Below are 22040 nucleotides of genomic sequence, written 5' to 3' on the forward strand. Positions count from 1 at the left end.
TTCTTGGTTAAATTTATGACTATGCACTTTTAAATTTTCACTGTGAAAGACATTTTTATACCTATGCAGGTTTTGCTTTTCTCTGTCATAGAGGAAAGTTATTTACATTTGTATATTGATCCTAAATTGAGTCACTTTACTGAATTCTCTTATTAGTTCCAGAAGATTATAAAAGCCAGAAGCTTTGGAATCATATTTGACCCTGTCATTCTCTCATACTCCACACTAAGTTCTATCAAATCTACCTTAAAAATATATACACATTGGCAGCCAGGCACAGTGGCTCAAGCCTATAATCCCAGCACTTTGGGAGGCCAAGGCAGGGAGATCAGTTGAGGACAGGAGTTCGAGACCAGCCTGGCCAACATAGAAAAACCTCATCTCTACTAAAAATACAAAAAATTAGCAGGGCCATGGTTGTGCACACCTGTATTCCCAGCTTCTCTGGAGGATGACGAACAATAATCACTTGAAGTCGGGAGGCAGAGGTTTCAATGAGCAAAGATCACACCACTGCACTCCAGCTTGGGCAACAGAGAAAGACCCTGTCTCAATAAAATAATAATAAAATAAAGTAAAATAAAATAAAAATATGCAGAGTGGTGGTTCACACCTGTAATCCCAGCATATTGGGCAGCTGAGGTGGGTGTATCACTTGAGCTCAGGAGTTTGAAACCAGCCTGGGCAATGTAGTGAGACTCCTATCTCTACAAAAAGTTTTTAAAAAAAGAGGCTGGGAACAGTGGCTCATCCCTGGTTATCCCAGCACTTTGGGAGGCCAACGTGGGCAGATCACAAGGTCAGGAGATCAAGACCATCCTGGGTAACACAGTGAAACCCCATCTTTACTAAAAATATAAAAAATTAGCCAGGCATGATGGCATGCGCCTGTAGTCCCAGCTACTCAGGAGGCTGAGGCAAGAGAATTGCTTGAACCCGGGAGCCAGAAGTTGCAGTGAGCTGAGATCATACCAGTGCACTCCAGAGCAAGACTCTGTCTCAAAAAATAAAGAGAAAAGGAAAAAAATTGTTCAGGTGTGATGCCTTGCACCTGCTCACACCTGTAGTCCCAGCTTCATGGGAGGCCGAGGTGGGAAGAATTGCTTAAACCCAGGAGGTGGAAGCTGCTGTGAGCTGTAATTGCTGCACTGCACTGAAGCCTGTATGACAGAGTGAAACTCTGTTTCAAAAAGCTTGTGTACTCACGCTCTCAGACATTTTTTCTCTCTCTCTCTCTCTCTCTCTCTCTCTCACACACACACACACACACACACACACACACACACACACTGTACAACATTCTTTAGGATGTCTCAACTTTCATCCTATGTATACTCCAAGCCATCTTGTCCCACTCCTGAGTTATTGCCACACTGTTCTAACCTCTGTGCTTACCCAACCAAAATCTGTTCTCACCGGAATCTATTAACTAAGGATTATTTGTCTCTTCTCTATCTATTACAACTTTTTATCTTATTCTGTTGCTAAATCAGCTAGAGGCTTTTCCCAAAATATTGGAAACTAATGGTGAGAACGGCCAACCCTATTTTTGTTCCAACTTTAATGAGAATGACCTTTAATTTTAACTAACAGAATGCCTATAGTTTCTGTTAAACAATGTTTTACCACAATTTGAAATTTTGTGCTATTCACAGTTTACTCGCTTTTTATCTAAATTGTTGATATTATTGTTTGAGGGTTTATGATTATGATGATATAGTTTTTCTCCTCTTAGTATTCTGAAGGATCATTCTTAGTTCATCTTCAGGAACTCATTCATTCAAGATTTATCATGAAATTGCAGCAATTCAATTACTTCTTCAGGTTCTACTTCTAGTCTTCTTGCTATTTCCACCACCAGTGCAGTTACTTCCTCCACCAAAGTCTTGAACCTCTCAGATTTATTCATGAAGATTGGAACCAGTTTCTTCCAAACTCCTGTTAATGTTGATATGTTGACCTCCTCCCATGAATCATGAATGTTCTTAATGACATCAAGTATGGTCAATCCTTTCCAGAAAATTTTCAATTTACTCTGCCCAGATTCACCAGAGGACTTAGTACCCATGGCAACTATTATCTTATGAACTATGTTTCTTACATAAAAAGACTTAAAAGCCAGAATTACTCCTTGGCCCATGGACCAGAATAGATGTGGAATAGATGTTAGCAGGCGTGAAAACACAAATCTCCTTGTACGTATATTTTCGTCAAAGCCCTGTGGTGACCAGGTGCATTGTAAATGAGCAGTAATATTTTGAAAGAATCTTTTTTTCTGAGCAGTATTGTTTAAATTATTTAGTAAACCATGCTGTGAGCAAATGTGCCACCATCCAGATTTTCCTGTTCCATTGATACAACATAGGCAGAGTAGACTTAGCATAATTCTTAAGGTCCCTAGAATTTTTGGAATGATAAATGAGCATTAACTTCAAAATAAAGTCACCAGATGCATTAGCCCCTAACTAGGGAGTCCGCCTGTCCTTTGAAGCTTTGAAGCCAGGCATTGACTGTTCTTATCTAGCTCTCTAAGTACTACATGCCATCTTCTTCCAATAGAAGGCTGTTTCATCTACATAGAATCTTTTTTTTAGCATATCCATTTTTGTCAATTATCTTAGCTAGATCTTCTGGATAACCTGCTGCAGCTTCTCCATCGGCACTCTCTGCTTCACCTTGCACTTTTATGTTATAAAAATGGCTTCTTTCATTCAACCTCATGAAGCAACCTCTGCTAGCTTCCAACTTTTCTCCTGTAGCTTCCTTACCCTTCTCGACCTTCATAAAATTGAAGAGCGTTAGAACATCGCTCTGGACTAGGCTTTGGCTTAGGAATGTTGTAGCTGGTCTGATTTTCTATCCAGCCCACTCAGACTTTCTCCAGCTCAGCAATGGAGCTGTTTTGGCTTCTTATCATTAGTGTCCTCACTGGAGTAGGGCTCATCATTCTCTTCAAGAACTTTTCCTTTGCAGCCACAACTCGTCTAACGCATGCAAGAGGCCTGGTTTTCAGCCTGTCTTGACTTTCAACATGCCTTCCTAACTAAGCATCATTATTTCTAGCTTTTTATTTAAAGTGAGAGACAGTGACTCTGTCTCTCACTTGAATTATTAGGGGCCATTTTTGGGTTATTATTTGGCCTTATTCCAATATTCTTGTATCTCAAGAAATAAGGAGGCTCAAAGAAAGGGAGAGGGAAGGGGAACAGCCAGTCTCTGGAGCAGTCAGAACACATATATTTATTAAGTTCACCATCTTATATAAATGCAGTCTGTGGCACCCCAAAACAATTAGTAATATCAAGGATCATTGATTACAGATCACCTAACACACATAATAATAATGAAAAATCTGAAATATTGTGAGAATTACCAAAATGTGACACAGAGACACAAAGCGAGCACATGCTGTCAGAAAAACATGGCTCCAATAGACTTGCTTTTGACACAGGGTTGCTATAAACTTTCAATTTGTAAAAAAATGCAGTTATCTGTGAAGTGCAAGAAAACAAGTTATGCCGGTTTATCTTTTAATCAAATCATATTTGATTAAAGTTTGCTTGAGAATTTTTGCATTTTCTTCTATTTAAGCATGAAATTAGTCTTAGTTTTTCAGATCTAGTCACACAATTTCAAAGAACCTTGATACAAGATTTAGCCTAGCTTTTTAAAATTGAATGGGGAAGATAGCTATGATCATCAATTTTTTAATTGTTTATATAAAATTGGAATGAGATATTCTTTTAGAGTTAAATAGAAGTCTCTTAGGAAACCCCATGTTATTGCGTCTTTTTTCTTAAGAGATGGCAAGAAAGATAGGATCTTTCCATGTTGCCCAAGCTAGTCTTGCACTTTTGACCTCCCAAGCAATCCTTGACAGTCCTTTTCATTTCTTCTAGAGTTATTAGTTTCTTAACTCTTTCTGCTTTTTCAGTGAATATTGATAATTTAAATTTTCTTAGTCATCCATTTTATCTAATTTTTAGGTTTGATTAGCATAAAGTTACATAAAGCATACTTATACTTTTAAAATATGTTCTTACCTGTGATTGGATCTTCTTCCTCATTGCTAACTTTGTAAATTCTTGATTCATTCTCCCTCTGACCCCTTGCTGAGAATCAGCTTTGTTTTAATTCTGAATTTTAACTTTAATTTTGATTATATCTCTTACAGCTTTTGCCTTTAGTAATTTTCACCTGATATTCCTTTCAATTTGCTTAATTTTTCTTGCTTTATAAGTTGACCTTGTGGTTTATATGTTTGTAGCTTTTTTTTTATTAATAACATAATTTTAAATGTTCAGTTTCTCCCCACATAACACTTGTAAGCATTTCTCCTAGGTAGAACTCTTCATGGTTTCATGAGAATTACCCCATTCATGTGTTGTGAGTCCTGTGAAGCATGCCTGTTGGTTTTACTTACACATTTCTATTTAGGTTTAAAAATTTTCATAAACAATTTAGAGTACTTGTTAACAAATATTGCCAAATTAATTAAAATAAATATCTATAAAATTTATATGCCCAAATTACCAAGTTGACTACTCATTTTTATCTGTAGGGTCCTATTATTTCTCCAGCCATTGAACAAGACCATTTGGCCAATCTGAATAGAAATAAAGAAATTCTCTCCAGTTTGGCCTTAAAATCAAGCAGATATAATTATATAGGCATATTTTAAATATATTAAGCAGTATGGCATAGCACTTAAAAGCATGGGCTCTGAGGGTTTGACTCCAGAAAGTGAAGCCTTAGCTTTATAGTTAGTTACTGGTGTGACCTTGGCCAAGTTACTCAGCTTTTCTATATTTTGTAATTAATAGACTGGATGGAGGAAAAGTGTTAAATTTTAAGATTGTTGTGAGGATTAAATGAGTTAATGTATAAAATGTACCTACAAAAAAACAGTGTCTGCCACATAGAAATCACTTAACAAATGTAATTATTATTTTTAATATTATTTTCATTGTGAGTTAAAGCATAGATAATTTACTGTCAAAGTGAGAGTCTAAAACATCTATTTTCGTGTCTGAGTTGCATTCTGCTAAATTAAAGTATAAGCCAATACTCACTGTAGAATAATTGTTATCTTCTTAATTTTATTACCTTTCTCAACAAGCTCAGACTCCAGTTGACATTTGGAGGGCTGGGCCTTTTTAAAATCCACATTCATTTGTTGGCAGGGGTTCACACTACCGACAGATTTGATAATTCACGGGGTAGGTTTAATTGACAGAGTTTCAGTTAGCATTAACTAGAAACAGCCTGTTTTGCAGGTTTGGTTTATTTTTGCTGAAAGAAGTTGAGTGTCTGACAATTATGTTTACCAATGAATTCATTTTTTTGGTATACTCCTTAAAATTCTTAGGAGTAAGAAAGACGTCCTCAAGTCCTCACAGTTTTTTAATTCCCACATGAGGATGAAAATTTTGTCTACAACACCAGACTTGTTTGTTAAACATAAAAGGACATAAATCCTCCACGGGTCCCCAGGGGTATGTTAGAGAAAGGGAGTGATCATTATAAACCACTTAGCCCTGTGTGCTCTGTATCATGTTGCCATGAGAAAGTGATGTTTGATTGGCTCATAAAATAGGTTTAGCAAATCCTTTAAATACTGACGTGGGCAATTGTGCATGTTGGAAATTAATACCTGAGAGTGTATTATAAGGATTACCATGTCTGCAGAACAGTCACCTGGGCATGTATAGATTTCTGAATTTAAGGATGACTGTGTTTTGTGATTTCACTTTTATGTGCCAATATTGCTTAGTTTTATCATCTTCCTTTCATTTGACTATGGCCTACAGATACGTTTTTCATCATTGTTTTCTCTCTTCATTCGCTTCTTGATGTTTGAGGTGTGTTAACATATACAAGCCAAGCAAACTTCGCTATGAATCCTATTTTCTGCAAATGGTGTTGTGTCAGAAAATAAGAAAAGTATCAAGTTATTAAAGTAGATGACTTGATTTAGTGGATTATTCTTTTACTGTTCTCAATTTTACATTCTCAAAAAAGTTGAAAGGAAATATGGAATCAAGTGACAATGGTGTGTGTGTGTGTGTGTAAATAAAGATTTCATTAATAATTTTAAATTCCATAGACATCTTTAGTTGTTGTGTATGACCATAAAAACTAATGGCAGAATAATTACTTGAATTTTAGAATTACATCTTTTTATATGACATGAATTCTGAGAAAATCTTGAAATGTCTGATTTACTATGAAACAATTAGAAACATATAAAGGACATAGTACTTTATTAGATGTTCATTTCATTTAACCTTCATGGAATACAAAACTATATAGATTTTTCAAAGCACTGTGATAAATGTATGCACTAGACTTGCATGGACATGTAAGAATTAGCTGCCAGCTGTCTAGCTGCAAATCCAGAAATTTTCATAAGGATTATTTTCTAAATGGTATCAAACTCAGTTGGAAATCTTCATGAAATAAATAATAATATGATAATCACCCTTCTCCTGTTTATAGGACAGTGGATTTTGTATCGACATAAATTAGATAAGGCAAAAGTTAAAATATATTTGTTTCTAAATAAAGTGTTAACATTTTAATCTACATATATCTGTGTCATTAAAATCTTTTGAAAAGTACTTTGGAAGAAGTTACTGATCATATAAACATATGATGTACTTGATTTTAAAACAGAAATAAAAAGAATTGTATATAGTAAAATAGCTATGTGAGCTGTTAATTTTAAACTTCTTGAAGAGGATATTCTTTTCTCCTTAGGATGCTTTTTATATTAGAAAGATTAAAATGGTTATTTTGAAAAATAGTCTCAAGAAAATTTTTGACACAATGTGTTCTGTCAAAGCACTTTATTGAAATTACTTCATTCTGGCCAAATCCGGTGGTATTTTTTTCCACTGGATTTTTAGTGTTTGTCTCTTTGATCTTTCTTTTGCACTTCGCCCTATTGACCACTCCTGCTTCAGGTGAAATTCTCTCTTGTCTCTTACCTTAACCTCTGCACCTTCCCTCACAGTGGCTTCCCTCTTGTTTCCTTGACTGCTCCTTCTCGGGATGCTTTTGTCAAACCAGCTTTTCTTTTGACCCACACTTGGAGATGTTCTTGTTTCCTCGAATTCTCAAGCATGTTGTGATTATGTGTCTGTGTTACTCCCCTCTATGAAACCTCCAGGGGCTCTGCATGTTAAATGCAAGGGTGGCAAACTCAGATGCCAAAAGGGCAAATATGAGCAAATGGAGATATCTGGATTTGCTTTAATCATAGAAAGTAGATAGGGATTTTTAAAATTAGGAAGAACACTCCTCATCTAAAGCTTTTATCATTTAGCCCCAGCCTCTGTTGCTGTGAAGGCCGAGTATTCATTCCTTCACTCACCAAACACTGACATAGGGTTTACTATGTGCCGGGATGTAGGTGCTCAGGATAAGACAGTGAAGTAAACAAAGATACCTCCTTTGCTGGAGCTGACATGAATTCTGGAGGTGAGCCTTCATGGAGTCACACAAAGCTAATGATATATATTATTACCAGACCTTCAATTTTTTTTTAAGCCAAACATCCAGGTTTTCTATGAGATTCCAGTTTTTTAAATGTTGACAAAATTTTTAAAGAGACATCGAGCCCACTAGAACTGTGCCTACATGTTTTCTGCATCGGCCTACAAAATAACAATCCAATGTCTTCTTTTAATTATTATACTTCAAGTTCTGGGGTACATGTGCAGAATGTGCAGGATTGCTACATAAGTATACACACGCCATGGTGGTTTGCTGCATCCATCTCCCCTTCATCTACATTAGGTATCATCTTACCATGCAATACCAAGACCTTCTCACCTGGATCAATTTGTCCACCTTGATCTCCATGTAATTTTTTGTTTCCCACCCTCGATTCACATTTGACCATGCTTAGCCCTTTCTTCTATTACATCTTACGTATTGTACTTCTTCCTAGAATGCATTTTCATGCCCCATCCCTTTTCATCCCTTGTCAATCAATACTCTGGCCTTCATCTCACTGTATAAAATTATGCTCTGTCTTCTACTATTCCACAGTATTTCTTACATACTCCAATTAGAGCACTTACCGATGTGTTTTATGGACCCAGAACCCAAAAAAGCTATCATTTTATGTTTGTATCCTGAGAATCTAGCACAGCAGTTTGCACCAAATTAGTGCTTCATATATTTCTGACAAATGAGTGGTGGTAACCTGCTTACCTCCCAAGCACAGAACAAACAGATCCTCAATGAACAGAAGCTTTGTTTCATATATAGACAACCCTGATACAAAAATTTGCATTTGATAAAAAATGGTAATTATCAATGTTTCTGCCAGATAGATCTGAAATATCTATGTAGGTCTGCTTTACCCAACATCCCCAAAACACACACACACACAAACACACGCACTGCCCAGCCCTTCCATATCCCACACACACATAGACCAAAACTCCTGGAATAGTTATATTGCCTGGCTTATGCGTGTGTAATTTATAACTCTCGACTTCTCATATGATATAGCGAAATCATATCTCTTCTTTGTCTTTGTGCTTTCTTATTTACTGCTTTTAAACATCCAAGGTTACTTTAAAAGGTAGGTGTGCAAAGGTGGGAGGGGTTCAGGACAGAGATGGGGGACAAACTTTCTTGAGTGGCAACTCTGTGCAAACAGTGTTTCTGGTGCCACAGGAGTGCTGCCTCATTTTTCCTTCCTTAAAATGTCTCCGAGGTAGGTAGCATTATTACCAGTTTGTCAGTGAGGAAAATGAAGCTGAAACAGTTTAAGTTACATGCCATAAAAGAGTTTTGGATACTCCAGATTTATATAATTGTTACATTATACACTGTCTTTTTTCAGCAAATTTTTTCTTTCATATATTTAATACTACATAAAATGTAGTATTTTTGATAGTCTGGTATCTACTGAATTAAAATTTTTTTTTAATCTATCAGTGGTTTATAACCATGTCAGACTCTCTTTTAACAAAAGTTTTGCAGTTCCCTGTTTAGTATTCTGAAATGCAATTCGTAGAAGCAATTATCTATTTATATGTGAAATTGTTTTAAAAATAAATATATGGCCTGCATGTTATGTAAATCTATAATAACAGAAAGTAATTTATATTAAAATAATGTGTTTCAATATATAAATGAACAGTAACAATTACCCTAGAAAAATAAAGGGAAGAGGTCTTTTAAGTAGACTCTGTGAATGTGACAGCTATAAATGTAGACTAATATGAATATGTTTGTTTTAGTTGGGATGAAAGTAGTTCCTGTTAGTCACGTGTTTTTCCAAGTGAGTAACTCTTGGTAAAGTTCTAAACAAAATACAGAAAATTCCCTTAATTTACTCTGTAGTTGACTTTCTTGAAAATTTACTATAAACTAAAACAGTCCAAAACACATATGCGTTTATACCTGAGATGATGTAAGGTTCCAGACTTAGATGATCCACAGTAGAAATTGCATCTGCAATTCTATCAGTGAAATATTTGAAAGGCATAGAAGACATGGGGCAAGTACTCATTTTCGGAACTTTCCAGTGTTGGCATTTGTGGACCTTGCCTGCTACGTTTCAGTCATCCCCTTCTCACTCCCAATCATTGAGACAACCTAAAACGTTTGTGCAGATTTCTGAAACACTCTGTTATGGGGCAGTACTGGCCTCAGTGAGCACCACTGATCCAGACCTTCCAAACCAGAAGTTGACGTGTGTTTAAAACACTCATTTATTCCTCTGTTTAAGATACTGCATGTAATGAAATATAAAATAAAAATGTGTAAGTACTGGTTTGTTTCTTCAAGGATTAACAGCCTAAGAAGATGGGTCACTTATACACATATATGGTTAGTTAAATATGTGTTTACCAAAGAGAGAAAGATGAGTGAGCTGAGCACACCCAAGAAAGTCACACGAGGGAAGAGCAGTACCAAGTGTGGTACAAAGTGGCTCTAGGAAAGCTTGCATTACAGATGAGGGAAGAGCCAGGGCCCCTGGCCAGGATGAAAGAGTTACTCTCAACAAGTAAAGGGCGGTCATCATAGGAATTGAGAGTGGAGTAACACTGTCATGTCCAAATGGAAATTATATTCAGTAATTCATGAATTGAATGCCAGATACAGTTGTTCCTTACAAAACATTTAAGTTTTAGGATGGTTATTTAGTGAAATTTGGAATTTGTAAACAGAAAAACTAAGGACTCCAAATAGACTCATATTTCTTCAACTGGATGGCCATTATCAGTTGTGTCTCTTCTTTAGAATACTTAATTATATGTTCCCAGTTAAATTTTGGGTTAACTCCTTGGTGTGGTCCATCGAGTCATAGCATCCACAGACATGAAACTGGTAATTGCCAGAATAACAGATTGTGAAATGATGTCTCTTTCTCTTTGTCTTTTTGCAGGTATGATTTTGTAGAAGTTGAGGAACCCAGTGATGGAACTATATTAGGGCGCTGGTGTGGTTCTGGTACTGTACCAGGAAAACAGATTTCTAAAGGAAATCAAATTAAGATAAGATTTGTATCTGATGAATATTTTCCTTCTGAACCAGGGTTCTGCATTCACTACAACATTGTCATGCAAGTAAGTGCCACTTTGAGATCCCCTTATTTAATTCCATCAGCTCTTTGTTTATTTTTATTTTTCTCTTCTGACACATGAGAACCGGAAAAAAAGTCAGAAAACAAACATGGCTTGGTTATCTTCTTTATGTAAGTATTAAATGTGTTTATCACCATCAAATGTTGTCACTGCAGATTATTAACAGTATGAAAAACCTTATACTGTAATGAAATAAGATTTTTTTTATATTTATAAGATTTTAGCATATCTCTTACTCTCCAGCTCAGTCACTGGAATTTTCATTGTTGATATGAAATTACAATGGCATATTCCTCTTAAGAAAAACAGGAAAATTTATGTTATTACTCTCTTATCATTTAGGGATCTCTATAAAAATTTGGACTGTATAATACCTTTCTGAATTAATTTCTAGTGCGAGTCACATTAAATAACACAATATACTTTTCTAGCCTTTTGGATTACTCTTTCTTATATGACAGTGTTTTACATTTTACCAAATATTACTCATACTTTAGAGATGTAATTTTTCAAGGTTACACTGTACTCTGGCATTATTTGCAAATTCATATATAGATTTTTGTAATTAATACATTGCAGATATAGAAAGTCAGCACTACTTGTTATTAATATCATTTTAACTAAACTCATGCTCATATTGCCGTAAAAGTCATTTTCTTATGTGATCTTTTACATTTTTCCCCCATTAATGTGGCATCATTTCTTTTTGTACCCACCAAAATATTTGGGATGTGTTTATAGATATAGACATGACATTTTTCTTTCTATGTTTTTTGGAGAAAACCAAACTTAAAATATTAATTCTTTTCAAATTGGTATATTAGTAGAACTAATGATCTCTATTGGTCTACTTATTTTAATATTTATCTGCTTTAATAATATTAATTGTCCTTTGTACCCCCAAAAAATGAATTTTTAAAATTCTCACTGAAATTAAGAACTCTATTTTGTTTAATTATAATTGGTTATTGTATCTTAGTAGTAATTTTTGTATTTTGTATTTCAGGTGTGTTGTAGTGCAGCAAAAATATTGAAAATATTTTGCTATTTTTATCACATTCTGCTTATTAGTAATTCAGAAGTTCTTATACAAATAGGATGATGTAATCTAGCATACCCATTAAATATAATCAATAATATTACAATTTAAAAAGCTATTAAAACTTAATATCTTAAATTATTTTGACAGAAGATTTAGTAAATTAGTAGGCATACTGAGAACATACCATGGTTTTGGGCTGCATGAATTACAATATATACTTATATTGGGTATAAAAACTCTGTACATGCTGTCTGGGCACGGGGCTCACGCCTGTAATCGCAGCACTTTGGGAAATCACGAGGTCAGGAGTTTAAGACCAGCCTGACTAACATGGTGAAACCCCATCTCTACTAAAAATACAAAGATTGGGCAAGAGTGATGGCATGCACTTGTAATCTCAGCTACTCAGGTGGCTGATGCAGGAGGTTTGCTTGAACCTGGGAGGCAGAGGTTGCAGTGAGCTGAGGTCACAACACTGCACTCCAACCTGGGCCACAGAGCAAGACTCCATCTCAAAAAAATAAAAAAAGAAACTCTGTACATACCAAGCCAGCAATTCACTAGGCAAATTAGAAAATATGAAATCAATATTTTGATTCATGAATTCTATATTACATTCATATTGTACTGTTAAGCAGAAATTTCCCTTTTCAATTGTTTAGGAGTCTATGAAATATTATATAGGCAACTGATTAAGTGAAGAAAATTTAAGTATTAGTTAAACGTATAGCTAAAAAGAAACAATAAAATGTGAACTGAAGTTTGAAAATGATAATTTATTCATTTAGTAATGAAATCATTTATCACGTATGATTGAAATTAAAGGAGAAATCTCTGAAGTATGTTACAAATGTTATAAATCATGAATTTTGATCAGTTTTCTTATGTAGATTATCTAAGATATCCCGAACTCTATTCCATTCTGAAATCCTTTTTGCCAGTATAAATTCTGTACAATTTTCTTTGTTACTTTCCAAACTTTTTAAAGTTTAATATAATACTTTAATATGTTTAAATTTAAATTTAATGAAATGTAACAATTCTACCTATAAATGAAAAATGTTAATGGCAGACAAAGATGTACATTTTTTATTAATATAGATAATTGTTTGATACTGATTATTTTCTTAATTAAAGCCACTAAGAATCTGTTTAATATACTTTCACAGTATCTTCTTTCACAGAACTTAGTGAGTTTAATATGTTTTGGTCTAGGGTGGCCTTGAGGGCCATGATACACTTTCATGAAATATTTCATTTGAAATATTTCTCAAATTTGTGAATATGGAATATATTAAATTTGAGTAAAAAACATACTAGCAGGTCTTTGTTAGGACAAAGGTTTTATTCATCCCAATTATGCAGTAAAAATAAACTTTAAATTAAGGATATTATTTGTATTTTAAATAAACTTCTCCCCATATCTTATTAATTTAAATGTACATAAATAGTAAGCTACTGCCCTCCTATAGTATCAAAGATGAAAGCTAAAATGTATGTATATCACCACTGAAGTTTTTTTTTATTTTGTTTTATTTTATGACCACATGGATTATCTGGTTGTATAACCCAAGGAGTAATATGGATTAAATCAAACATGTAAAGATAAAAGTATACTATCCATATGTACTACATATGTACATAGTAGACATAGTGTATGTATGGTATTTATAGCAACTTGCTCAGTTCTGAGCACATAATAGTCTCTCAGTCAATACTTGAATGCTGAGTTAATCATGCAATCCAGTCATCCAGCTTCATAGAGGATTCACTCTATGTGTGTGAATGTTGTTAGATTCCTGAGCCTTGTGATGAAGTGAGAACCCGAGGATTGATTGAAACTGCCATCCATCCTCTTGGCTAAGAAAGGCCCTGTCACCAGGGTTGACCTGTTATAGATTTACTGTGATTGAGACCAGACACCACATCTGAGAGAATTTAGTCCAAATGTGTGTCATTGGTTTCATTGTTGAAATTAAATTCAGCACATATTTAAATGATTGTTGAAACAGATTGATAAATTGTCAATATGGACTTCCATGGGCTGTTGTCAACTCTCTTGGCCTCTATCAAGCCAGACTTTGTGCGGTCACTACATTGACCTATACTGGGCTGTAGATAATGGTATGTTGGGGAAAAAGGCTTATGAGTTCTTGTAATTAAACTGTGTTTAGGAAAACAATAGGCTTTTGGACTGGAAGAAAGAGGAGAGCATGAAGGTAGGGTCCTGGTTGCTTGATAACTATTTCTTGGTGGTTTTAATTTTTAACATTGCTTTCTGGAGAAATTATTGATATGTGAATTTTACAATCTCACAAACTTAGGTTTTTCTGTTTTTAAATTTTCTTTGACAATTAACCTGCCATTTCTTCACCTGTCCCTTGTCTTGGTTCCATATATCCATTCATCTCTCCATTTACAGCCACATTCATTCTACTCTTAATAACTAACTGCCTGTGGAAGGGTGAGATCTGATTAATTAAAATTTGATAAGTGGTTATGCTGTTAAGCCATCCAGAATGTTTTGAATTATCATTGTGCACTCCTAAATGACATCCTGCCCTCCATACACCCTGTTAACCCCCCTACACTTTACTAGTGGGGTGCAATCCATCAATCTTATCTGTGTATCAGATGAATGAAAGCCTAAAGCAAGAAAGCGTGCCTATAGGACAGCGGACTTAAAAGTTCTTGAGGCATTTGTTTGGAAAGGGTCCCTCCAAGACCCCGATAATCTCTGATGCTTTTATTTTTCTCTTTTTGCTCTGGATAAACTTCATATTAGAACACTCAGTTCCCCAGAGGCAGTGGTCGCATTGATTAGAAACCTACCTCTGCAAAATTGCACTTTAGGTTCCACTGGTCACAATGATTTCTTTGTAATGATGAAAATAATATTAACTACTAGTTTATGGTAGACAATTAACTTTCTGCACTGAGGGTTGTCAGGAGTGCCTAGGACAATGCCATACACATTGTACCTGCTCATTCAGATTTCATAGAAATTCAGCCATGTCATCTTAGAGTTGTCTAAAACCCACAGGGAGCTAGCTATATTACCTTCTATTTATTATATGTCACCTTTGTTCCTATCACACAATAGAGATAATTCATAAACCAAAAAACAGTAGACTCGCAGTAATGACACCAGACATTCTGCTCTCCTAACATATTAGGCTATATTACCAAAAACACGTTCTTGCATTAATTAAATAATTGCCCTGGTTTTCTTTTAAGGGGAGGCAGTGGGGAATGGGAATTAGTGGGACATCACTGAAGTTGAAGAATTAAGTGCATACTAATGATTTTATAAACATTAGTATATACAGTTAACCTTAGTATATACAGTTATTTTATAAACAGTATATACAGTTAACCTGCTTTTTATAATCATCTCAACAAATATTTTGCATGCATTAATATACAGAAAAAAGTTTAAGTGAGTTTAATACCATTTTTTTCTAGGGCAAATTATGGATAAAGTTTATTTTAAACTTATCGCCATTTCACAGGTAAAGAGATAACTCTGTAGCCTTCTTTGGGAATATAAATGGATATCTGGTTCTGGTCATCATTTAAGACTCCTTGATTGTGATTGCCATGTCTCAGAGGGAGAGTTTTAATACATTAGTTAAAATTCTCAGAAACAGTTTTTGCCACACAGGTTGCCATTAAAAATTATGTTTACCCTTGTAAGATGATTTACCCACTCTCTTTTTCCTCAATTTATAAATAATAGAGCATATAGTTAAATAAGAGATGCCATGTTATTTGAATAAAGTGACACTGATCTAATATTTCAAGATTTTACGTATTTATTATAAATATCTGTACTTTATAATGTTAGTATTTCCATATCATTTTGTTGATTCACAGGTACCATACAATAAGATATAAATAAAAATTCTCTCCGTTTTTTCATTTTAAGTTGGTATTATAAACTAAACATAGTTTAGAAATAACATTAGCATATGGTGTTTACCTGAGGCTATAGCCAGTTGTAACTTTTTAAAACAGTAGTAGTAGAAATGCTACATAAATTTTAAATTATAGCGTTTTGATGATATTTCAGAAAATTATTTATGGAAATATTATTCTCCAGTCATGCTCCATTAACAAATAATGAAAAAGAAATCCATGCAAATTGATGCCAAATGATACATACAGTGTTCAGTTTTTATGGTTGTGCCTAAGGAGTTAATGTCTTTGATTCCCCCCTGCCTTTCTGCTAAAAGAGAGGAAAAAAAGACCTGATAGATTAGCAGTGAGAGATTGTTTGGGAAGAAATGAAGCAAAACTGAAATGAAACAGTGCAAGCTTGTTTCTGTTTGGAGACCACACACAGAGAGAGCCCAGAACCTATTTCAGATCTTTTAGAAAGAAAGGAAAATTTCTTGTTTAATTTTGGAGTAATTTATAATAGATTATGTATGTTTTACTCTGTGTACTGTACCATAAGCACCATTATTTAAAATGTTAGGAAACCTACAAAGGTTGAAATAATAACTTTTCCTCCAGAATCAAAGGACCTTATTAAAAGCTTTATTTCTCAGTTCTAAAAGTAAAAAGTGCCGCATATTTTTTGGCCAGCAAACTGCTTCAAATAAATCATACCTATTTTTAAGTAAAATATGCAATTCTAAATCTGAATTTTTAAAGTTATTTTAGACTTATATATAGAACTATTATTCTTGAGTACAATACTAATTGTAGTTTTTTTAAATGTCTATGAGATTTGAGGATTTTCTTATTCTCCCTCCAATTTGGTTAACATTATGGAAAACGATTAAACTGCCACTTATTTTTCTTAAATGGTTTTATTAAATATTGTATTTTTCAGTCTCTTAGTCTAAGGTTTCTGATCAAAAGTAATGACATGGTTTACAATAATGTATTTACATTTTCCATTTAATGAGTATATATATCAGTTTAGATTAAGAGAAATAGATGTTATAGCCACCATGCAAATTGACTCCATGTATTTTTACTCTCTTTTCTTTGCCTGATAAGATGGGCAGGGGATGGAGGAATTGAAGAGTACTGTTAACAATGCTTCAGTGAATCTCATCTTCCTTTAAGTTACCTCCTAGTGTGTTCTGTCCTTTTTATGATTTTACATTTTTAAAAAAGTATAATCAATGGTATTTGTTTGGATACTGAATCTTCCTTATTCTTGTCATTAAAATTATATACAAAGATTAAATAATATAGAATAGTATATAAGTATTATGGCCACATTATAGCCCTGTTTGTTTTTCTTAATAGTAATTTTGTAAATGACTTATCCAGAGTTCAGTCAGCGTACTGGTCAGCATGCCCTGTAGGTGGGTATAGGGTTTCTGTGGGGAGGAGTCAGAAGGACACTTGATGCCTGAGGTGCTATTAAGGAATGCATGACTGATTGCCAAAGTGGTTATTAATTATGCAGGATATGGTGAACAAAGCGGCACAGTGAATACTGAAGTGAAGGGGGAGAAAGGAGGGAGGATTCTTTTTTTCATCCCTTCTGACATATGCCAGTAGGTTATTTCACTGTTAATATCACATAAAGAAAAGTCTTAACTGAAAGCCAGATTTGCTTTTATGTAACTCTCAAACAAGGCTTCAAATTTATTAGTTCACTTTCTTTCCTAGAAAAAAAGCAACATGCCTGGAATAAAATACTTAGCACAATATAATAACACCAATCCTACAGAAAAAAGCATTCGTGGTAGGATGTACTCAGGATTTTTAAAAATGTTAAATTTTCATAACTTATTGCATGGCCATTTTCCTATTGTTAAACTGATTTTAATAAGTAGACATTTATTTGAAAACTTATTTAAAAATAGATATGTATTTACCTCAAGAAAGAATAAAGAGAAAATTTTTATTTTTAGAATTTTTTTTTACTATTTAGAGACCGGAAGAAGTATTTCAAGTACCGTTTATACTGTAGTCTGAAATACTTGCTGAATGATTAGATTTTTATTAAAATATACAATATACTTGTATATTTATGCAAGGAGTCTTGAAATGACAGTATTTTATTGCATCTAAGAAATTATATAATTGCTATGGAGACTAAACTCCTACTTGGCTAAGAGTTGCTTAATATATTTTTCAATCCCACTTCTACCCCGTGGGCACAATGCTCTCTTTCATATGAGGATCATGGTGTCTCTGTTTCATTTCTACTGATTTCTTTTGTTCCAATTAATTTCTTGCTGTCTAAGACAGAATTTCACAGATGTAATGATTTGTAGTTAGAGAGAAAAAGGCAACCAGCACTATGTAGGAATGGTAAATGGCAGACAGATTATTGTAAGTCGTTTTATAAGAGGGCTGTAAATAAGATCATAGACTAATTAAAAGTGTGAGGTTTGATTGATTCATATTTTATAGCTAAAGCCACAAAGATTTAAAAGCTTGGAATTAAAATGGCAACCTCACTCTCTTTTCATCTAAATATGATAGAAAGTGTTGTTTTCTAGAAATAAGTTTGGCGCAAGTTAAAATTATAAATTGAATAGTTTTCTTCAATATTCCCACCCATTCAACACCCTAAATCCCTTAATTCATCAGATATTTGTTGAGAAAATTCAAAGATGTATATAATATCACCCTTGGTCTCTAATATCTGGTTCTGGAGAAAAGAAAATACATACATACGAAAATATGGTATATGAGTAAGTGTCACATTGAGTGGTTTGGAAAAATTTTGAGAAGGAAGATGGGAATGTTGAGAGCAGAGGAGTGTAGTAATCCTTAGATTATTGAAAAAAATAAGTAACCAAATAAAAACTCTGGGAGTTATTCAGTATAATTTTTTTCTCCAATATGTTAACATCTCTCAAGAGCTTTAAAAATGCTTATCAGATGTATAGTCAGAGGTCCTCATTTTCTTGGTCTGGCATGGTGCCCAATAATCTGCATTCTCATCAGATATGCTTGAAGGTTCAGTTGCTCCAAAGTATAATTTGATCAGAATGCAATTACTTTTGCTTTAAGATTTTACTGAAATTGTTTTATATTCAAACAAATGAATTTTATATGAGTAGACTGGAAACTTTGCACATATATTTAATACATGTATTCATTCTCCTTATCTTTCAGGGTTGCAAAAAAGGTGGGACTTTCAGGGTTGTGAAAAGAGTGGGACAAGCTTTTAGCACTTGTATTTATTGTACCAACTCTTCCAAGCAATATATTAAAGACTATCGATTTTTTCAACTGTCAGTATCTGTTACCATGGAACTATGATAGATTGTCCTCTGCCTTTTTTTCTGTTCAACACTATCTTGTTTGGTAATTCACAGATGACACAATTACAACATTGAAACACAATTCTAGAATAGATATTCATTCATTCTGTATTGCTAGACACTGTTAGTAAAACAAGACATTTCTAACTATCAAGGAATATTCTTTCATTTTCTATATGCATTTTTAAAATTTAATTTTAATATTGTCAGAGTTAATTTTGCACCTAGTTGCAAATGGCAGATATTTCTCTTACATTTGTTATGAAAATAGCAGTTCATGTATCACTTTCCTTTCCCTAACTGATTTTTCTGCCTTTTGTAGGCAGGCACTCGCGATTTTTAAAACCGATTCTTTAGAATTTACCTCTACAACTTTATTTAACATGCTTTTTTTTTTTTTTTTTTTTTTAAACGGAGTTTTGCTCTTGTTACCCAGGCTGGAGTGCAATGGTGCAATGGTGGGATCTCGGCTTACGGCAACCTCAGCCTCCTGGGTTCAAGCAATTCTCCTGCCTCAACCTCCCAAGTAGCTGGGACTACAGGCGCACACCACCATGCCCAGCTAATTTTTGTATTTTTAGTAGAGAGGGGGTTTCACCATGTTGACCAGGATGGTCTCGGTCTCTTGACCTTATGATCCACCCACCTCGGCCTCTCAAAGTGCTGGGATTATAGGCTTGAGCCACCGCGCCCGGCCCCACTTAACATGCTTTTATATCTACTTCTTCACTCTTATACAAATTACCTATTGATTTCTCACTGGAAGATGAAGCCATCTATTGCTTTCTCACTGGAAGATGAAGCCATCAATTGCTTTCTTTCACCTTCCTGCCTTTACCACACACACAGATACTTCCCAGCACCATCCTCTATGATACCTTGATTATATCAAATCCAAATTCATTGTATACATTATGGTGGCTCTCTAGTCATTTTTCACAGCTGAGCCATGAATTATATACCATGACTACATTTCGTTTCTGTCCTTTTGTGTTTCCCTTAGAATTGTATTATTGTTTTGGTTTGCTTAACTTTTATATTCACCACTGATTTGTCCTGTAACTGTTCCTCAGATTATGTAAATCTCACCTTAGTACAATCAGACACATTCAGTTTTCTAATAATTTGGTCTTCTTGAAGAAATCTTTACTGGAACAATCTGGCCTGCTCTAACATGGGCTGCTTCCCCTTTAGAATGGCTGCACAACTGTCATCCTTGCAATCTCCTTCTGCCATCGTCCTGAGGATTCCTTTTACTGTTTTATTGCATTAAATCTTCTGTCTGCTGGATCTTTTGTCTCCTCTCTCTCAATTTACTTCCTTGTTTGCCAAGAGAGTAAAACTTTCATGAATATACTAAGAAACTAGGCGAGTGGATCACAAGGTCAAGAGATCGAGACCATCCTGGTCAACAAGGTGAAACCCCGTCTACTAAAAATACAAAAATTAGCTGAGCACGGTGGTACGTGCCTGTAATCTCAGCTACTCAGGAGGCGGAGGCAGGAGAATTGCCTGAACCCGGGAGGCGGAGGTTGAGGTGAGCCGAGATCGTGCCATTGCACTCCAGCCTGGGTAACAAGAGTGAAACTCCGTTTCAAAAAAAAAAAGAAAGAAAGAAAGAAAATGGAGCAACAGAGATAAAATTGTTGCACCCTTGCATCTCTTAAAATGCTCTATGTATTAACCCTCAAACTTAAATGAACGCTGATTAAGTCTGGAATTTACGGTGGTCACTTAAAAGTTGATTGGACATTCAGTGCATGTTGGATGAGCTTGTCGACTGTTGTCTTTACTGTATTACATGCTGGCTCAGTCAATTCCTTGAAAACCCTCTGATTCCTCTCATCTCTTTTCTAAGAGATGGTTACCAATTCTCTGAACTAGGAGCTGAGTGGATTAACACTGAGATATTCAGCTTTGTATATATCTAAGATATATATACAAATTTTTGTTTATGTAAAATGTATACATGTCTGTGTGTGTATGTGTCACATACCCTCAACTGTGCTTGGGCTTTCCTTAGAACAAATCTGAACTGTCAGTCCTGCCAAGAGGAAAACAAGTTTGGGGTATCTGAGTTTCATTAACAGATTTTCAGTGATTCTTTTATTGTTCCTTTATATATAATTTGATTGCTTCTTGGCTATGCCCCTTGCCACATTTCAAAAAGCTCACCAATCCAATGAGGACACATCCGCCTCCTTTTTAGTTTTCAGAGTGTTATTGCTGTCACTCTTTCCTGATTTTCTTTGGCCTTAAGGGTGTAAACCAAAAAGTATGTGAGACAGATCTCAATCAGTTTAAAAGTTTATGTTGCCAAAGTTAAGGATATGCCCAGAAGAAAACAACACAGAATCACAAAAAGCAGTCTGTGGCCCATGCCTTCCTCCAAAGATGAATCTGAGGGCTTCAGTATTTAAAGGGGAAAACTGGGCTAGAGGAAAAAGATGGAGGATGTAATAACCACATGTTGCAAGAGAAAATGAACAGGTAGGAAATCAGACAATTACGTATTCGTCTCAGGCTCACTAATTTGGCTTTTTATGTAACATAAGGTGAACATACAGTAGCTAGCTACTTGTGGAGATATTTAACCTTTTATCTGTCGTTATCTACTTAGGAACCAAAGGAAAAGCAGCTTCTTACATGACCGAAGTTTCAGCTTAATTTTTGCTTTTGACATAGTGGATTGAAGTTCTCAGTTTTGATTTTCCTTTCACAAAGGATTATGCATTTTAGAAATACCTTTATAATTAATAATTTCAGGAGAGAACAGAGCCACAATTACTATCTTTGCATTCTTTCTTTATTAGTGGAAGTCATATATTGATGTGCATATTAAAGATTGGCTTTATATTTGATTAATAAAATATTCAAAACACTAAGTATATTAGGGACTTAGTATGTGCCAAGTGCCATGCCCTATAAATGGCATCCAAGGAAGAACTCTCCATTTTTCTCCCATGCCAGATGAAATAAACCCTAGTAGGAGATGCTTCACATGATGATGATAATATTGTGTTAATTTTTTAATGCAAGAAAGGTGAACATAGGGGTTGATACTGTAACCTTCCACGGGGCTCTTTTTGTCCAGTGCCCATATAGAGCTGACTTATCAAGACAGGGGAATTGCAACAGAGATAG

The 22040-nt window shown here is 34.7% G+C and overlaps 1 protein-coding gene across 4 annotated transcripts in view; it reads left to right on the forward strand.

The window, feature by feature from the left end:
* PDGFC (platelet derived growth factor C) overlaps positions 1-22040 on the forward strand; it is a 215350-nt gene that overhangs the window by 151442 nt on the left and 41868 nt on the right. For all 4 annotated transcript variants that reach the window (XM_078367830.1, XM_002745293.7, XM_002745292.7 and 1 more), the window contains one exon: positions 10412-10592. In XM_078367830.1, coding sequence (XP_078223956.1) covers positions 10412-10592 — 181 coding nt within the window. The remainder of the gene's footprint in view (positions 1-10411; positions 10593-22040) is intronic.

This window comes from Callithrix jacchus, chromosome 3 (assembly GCF_049354715.1).
Source record: "Callithrix jacchus isolate 240 chromosome 3, calJac240_pri, whole genome shotgun sequence".
Classification (NCBI taxonomy): Eukaryota; Metazoa; Chordata; class Mammalia; order Primates; family Cebidae; genus Callithrix; species Callithrix jacchus.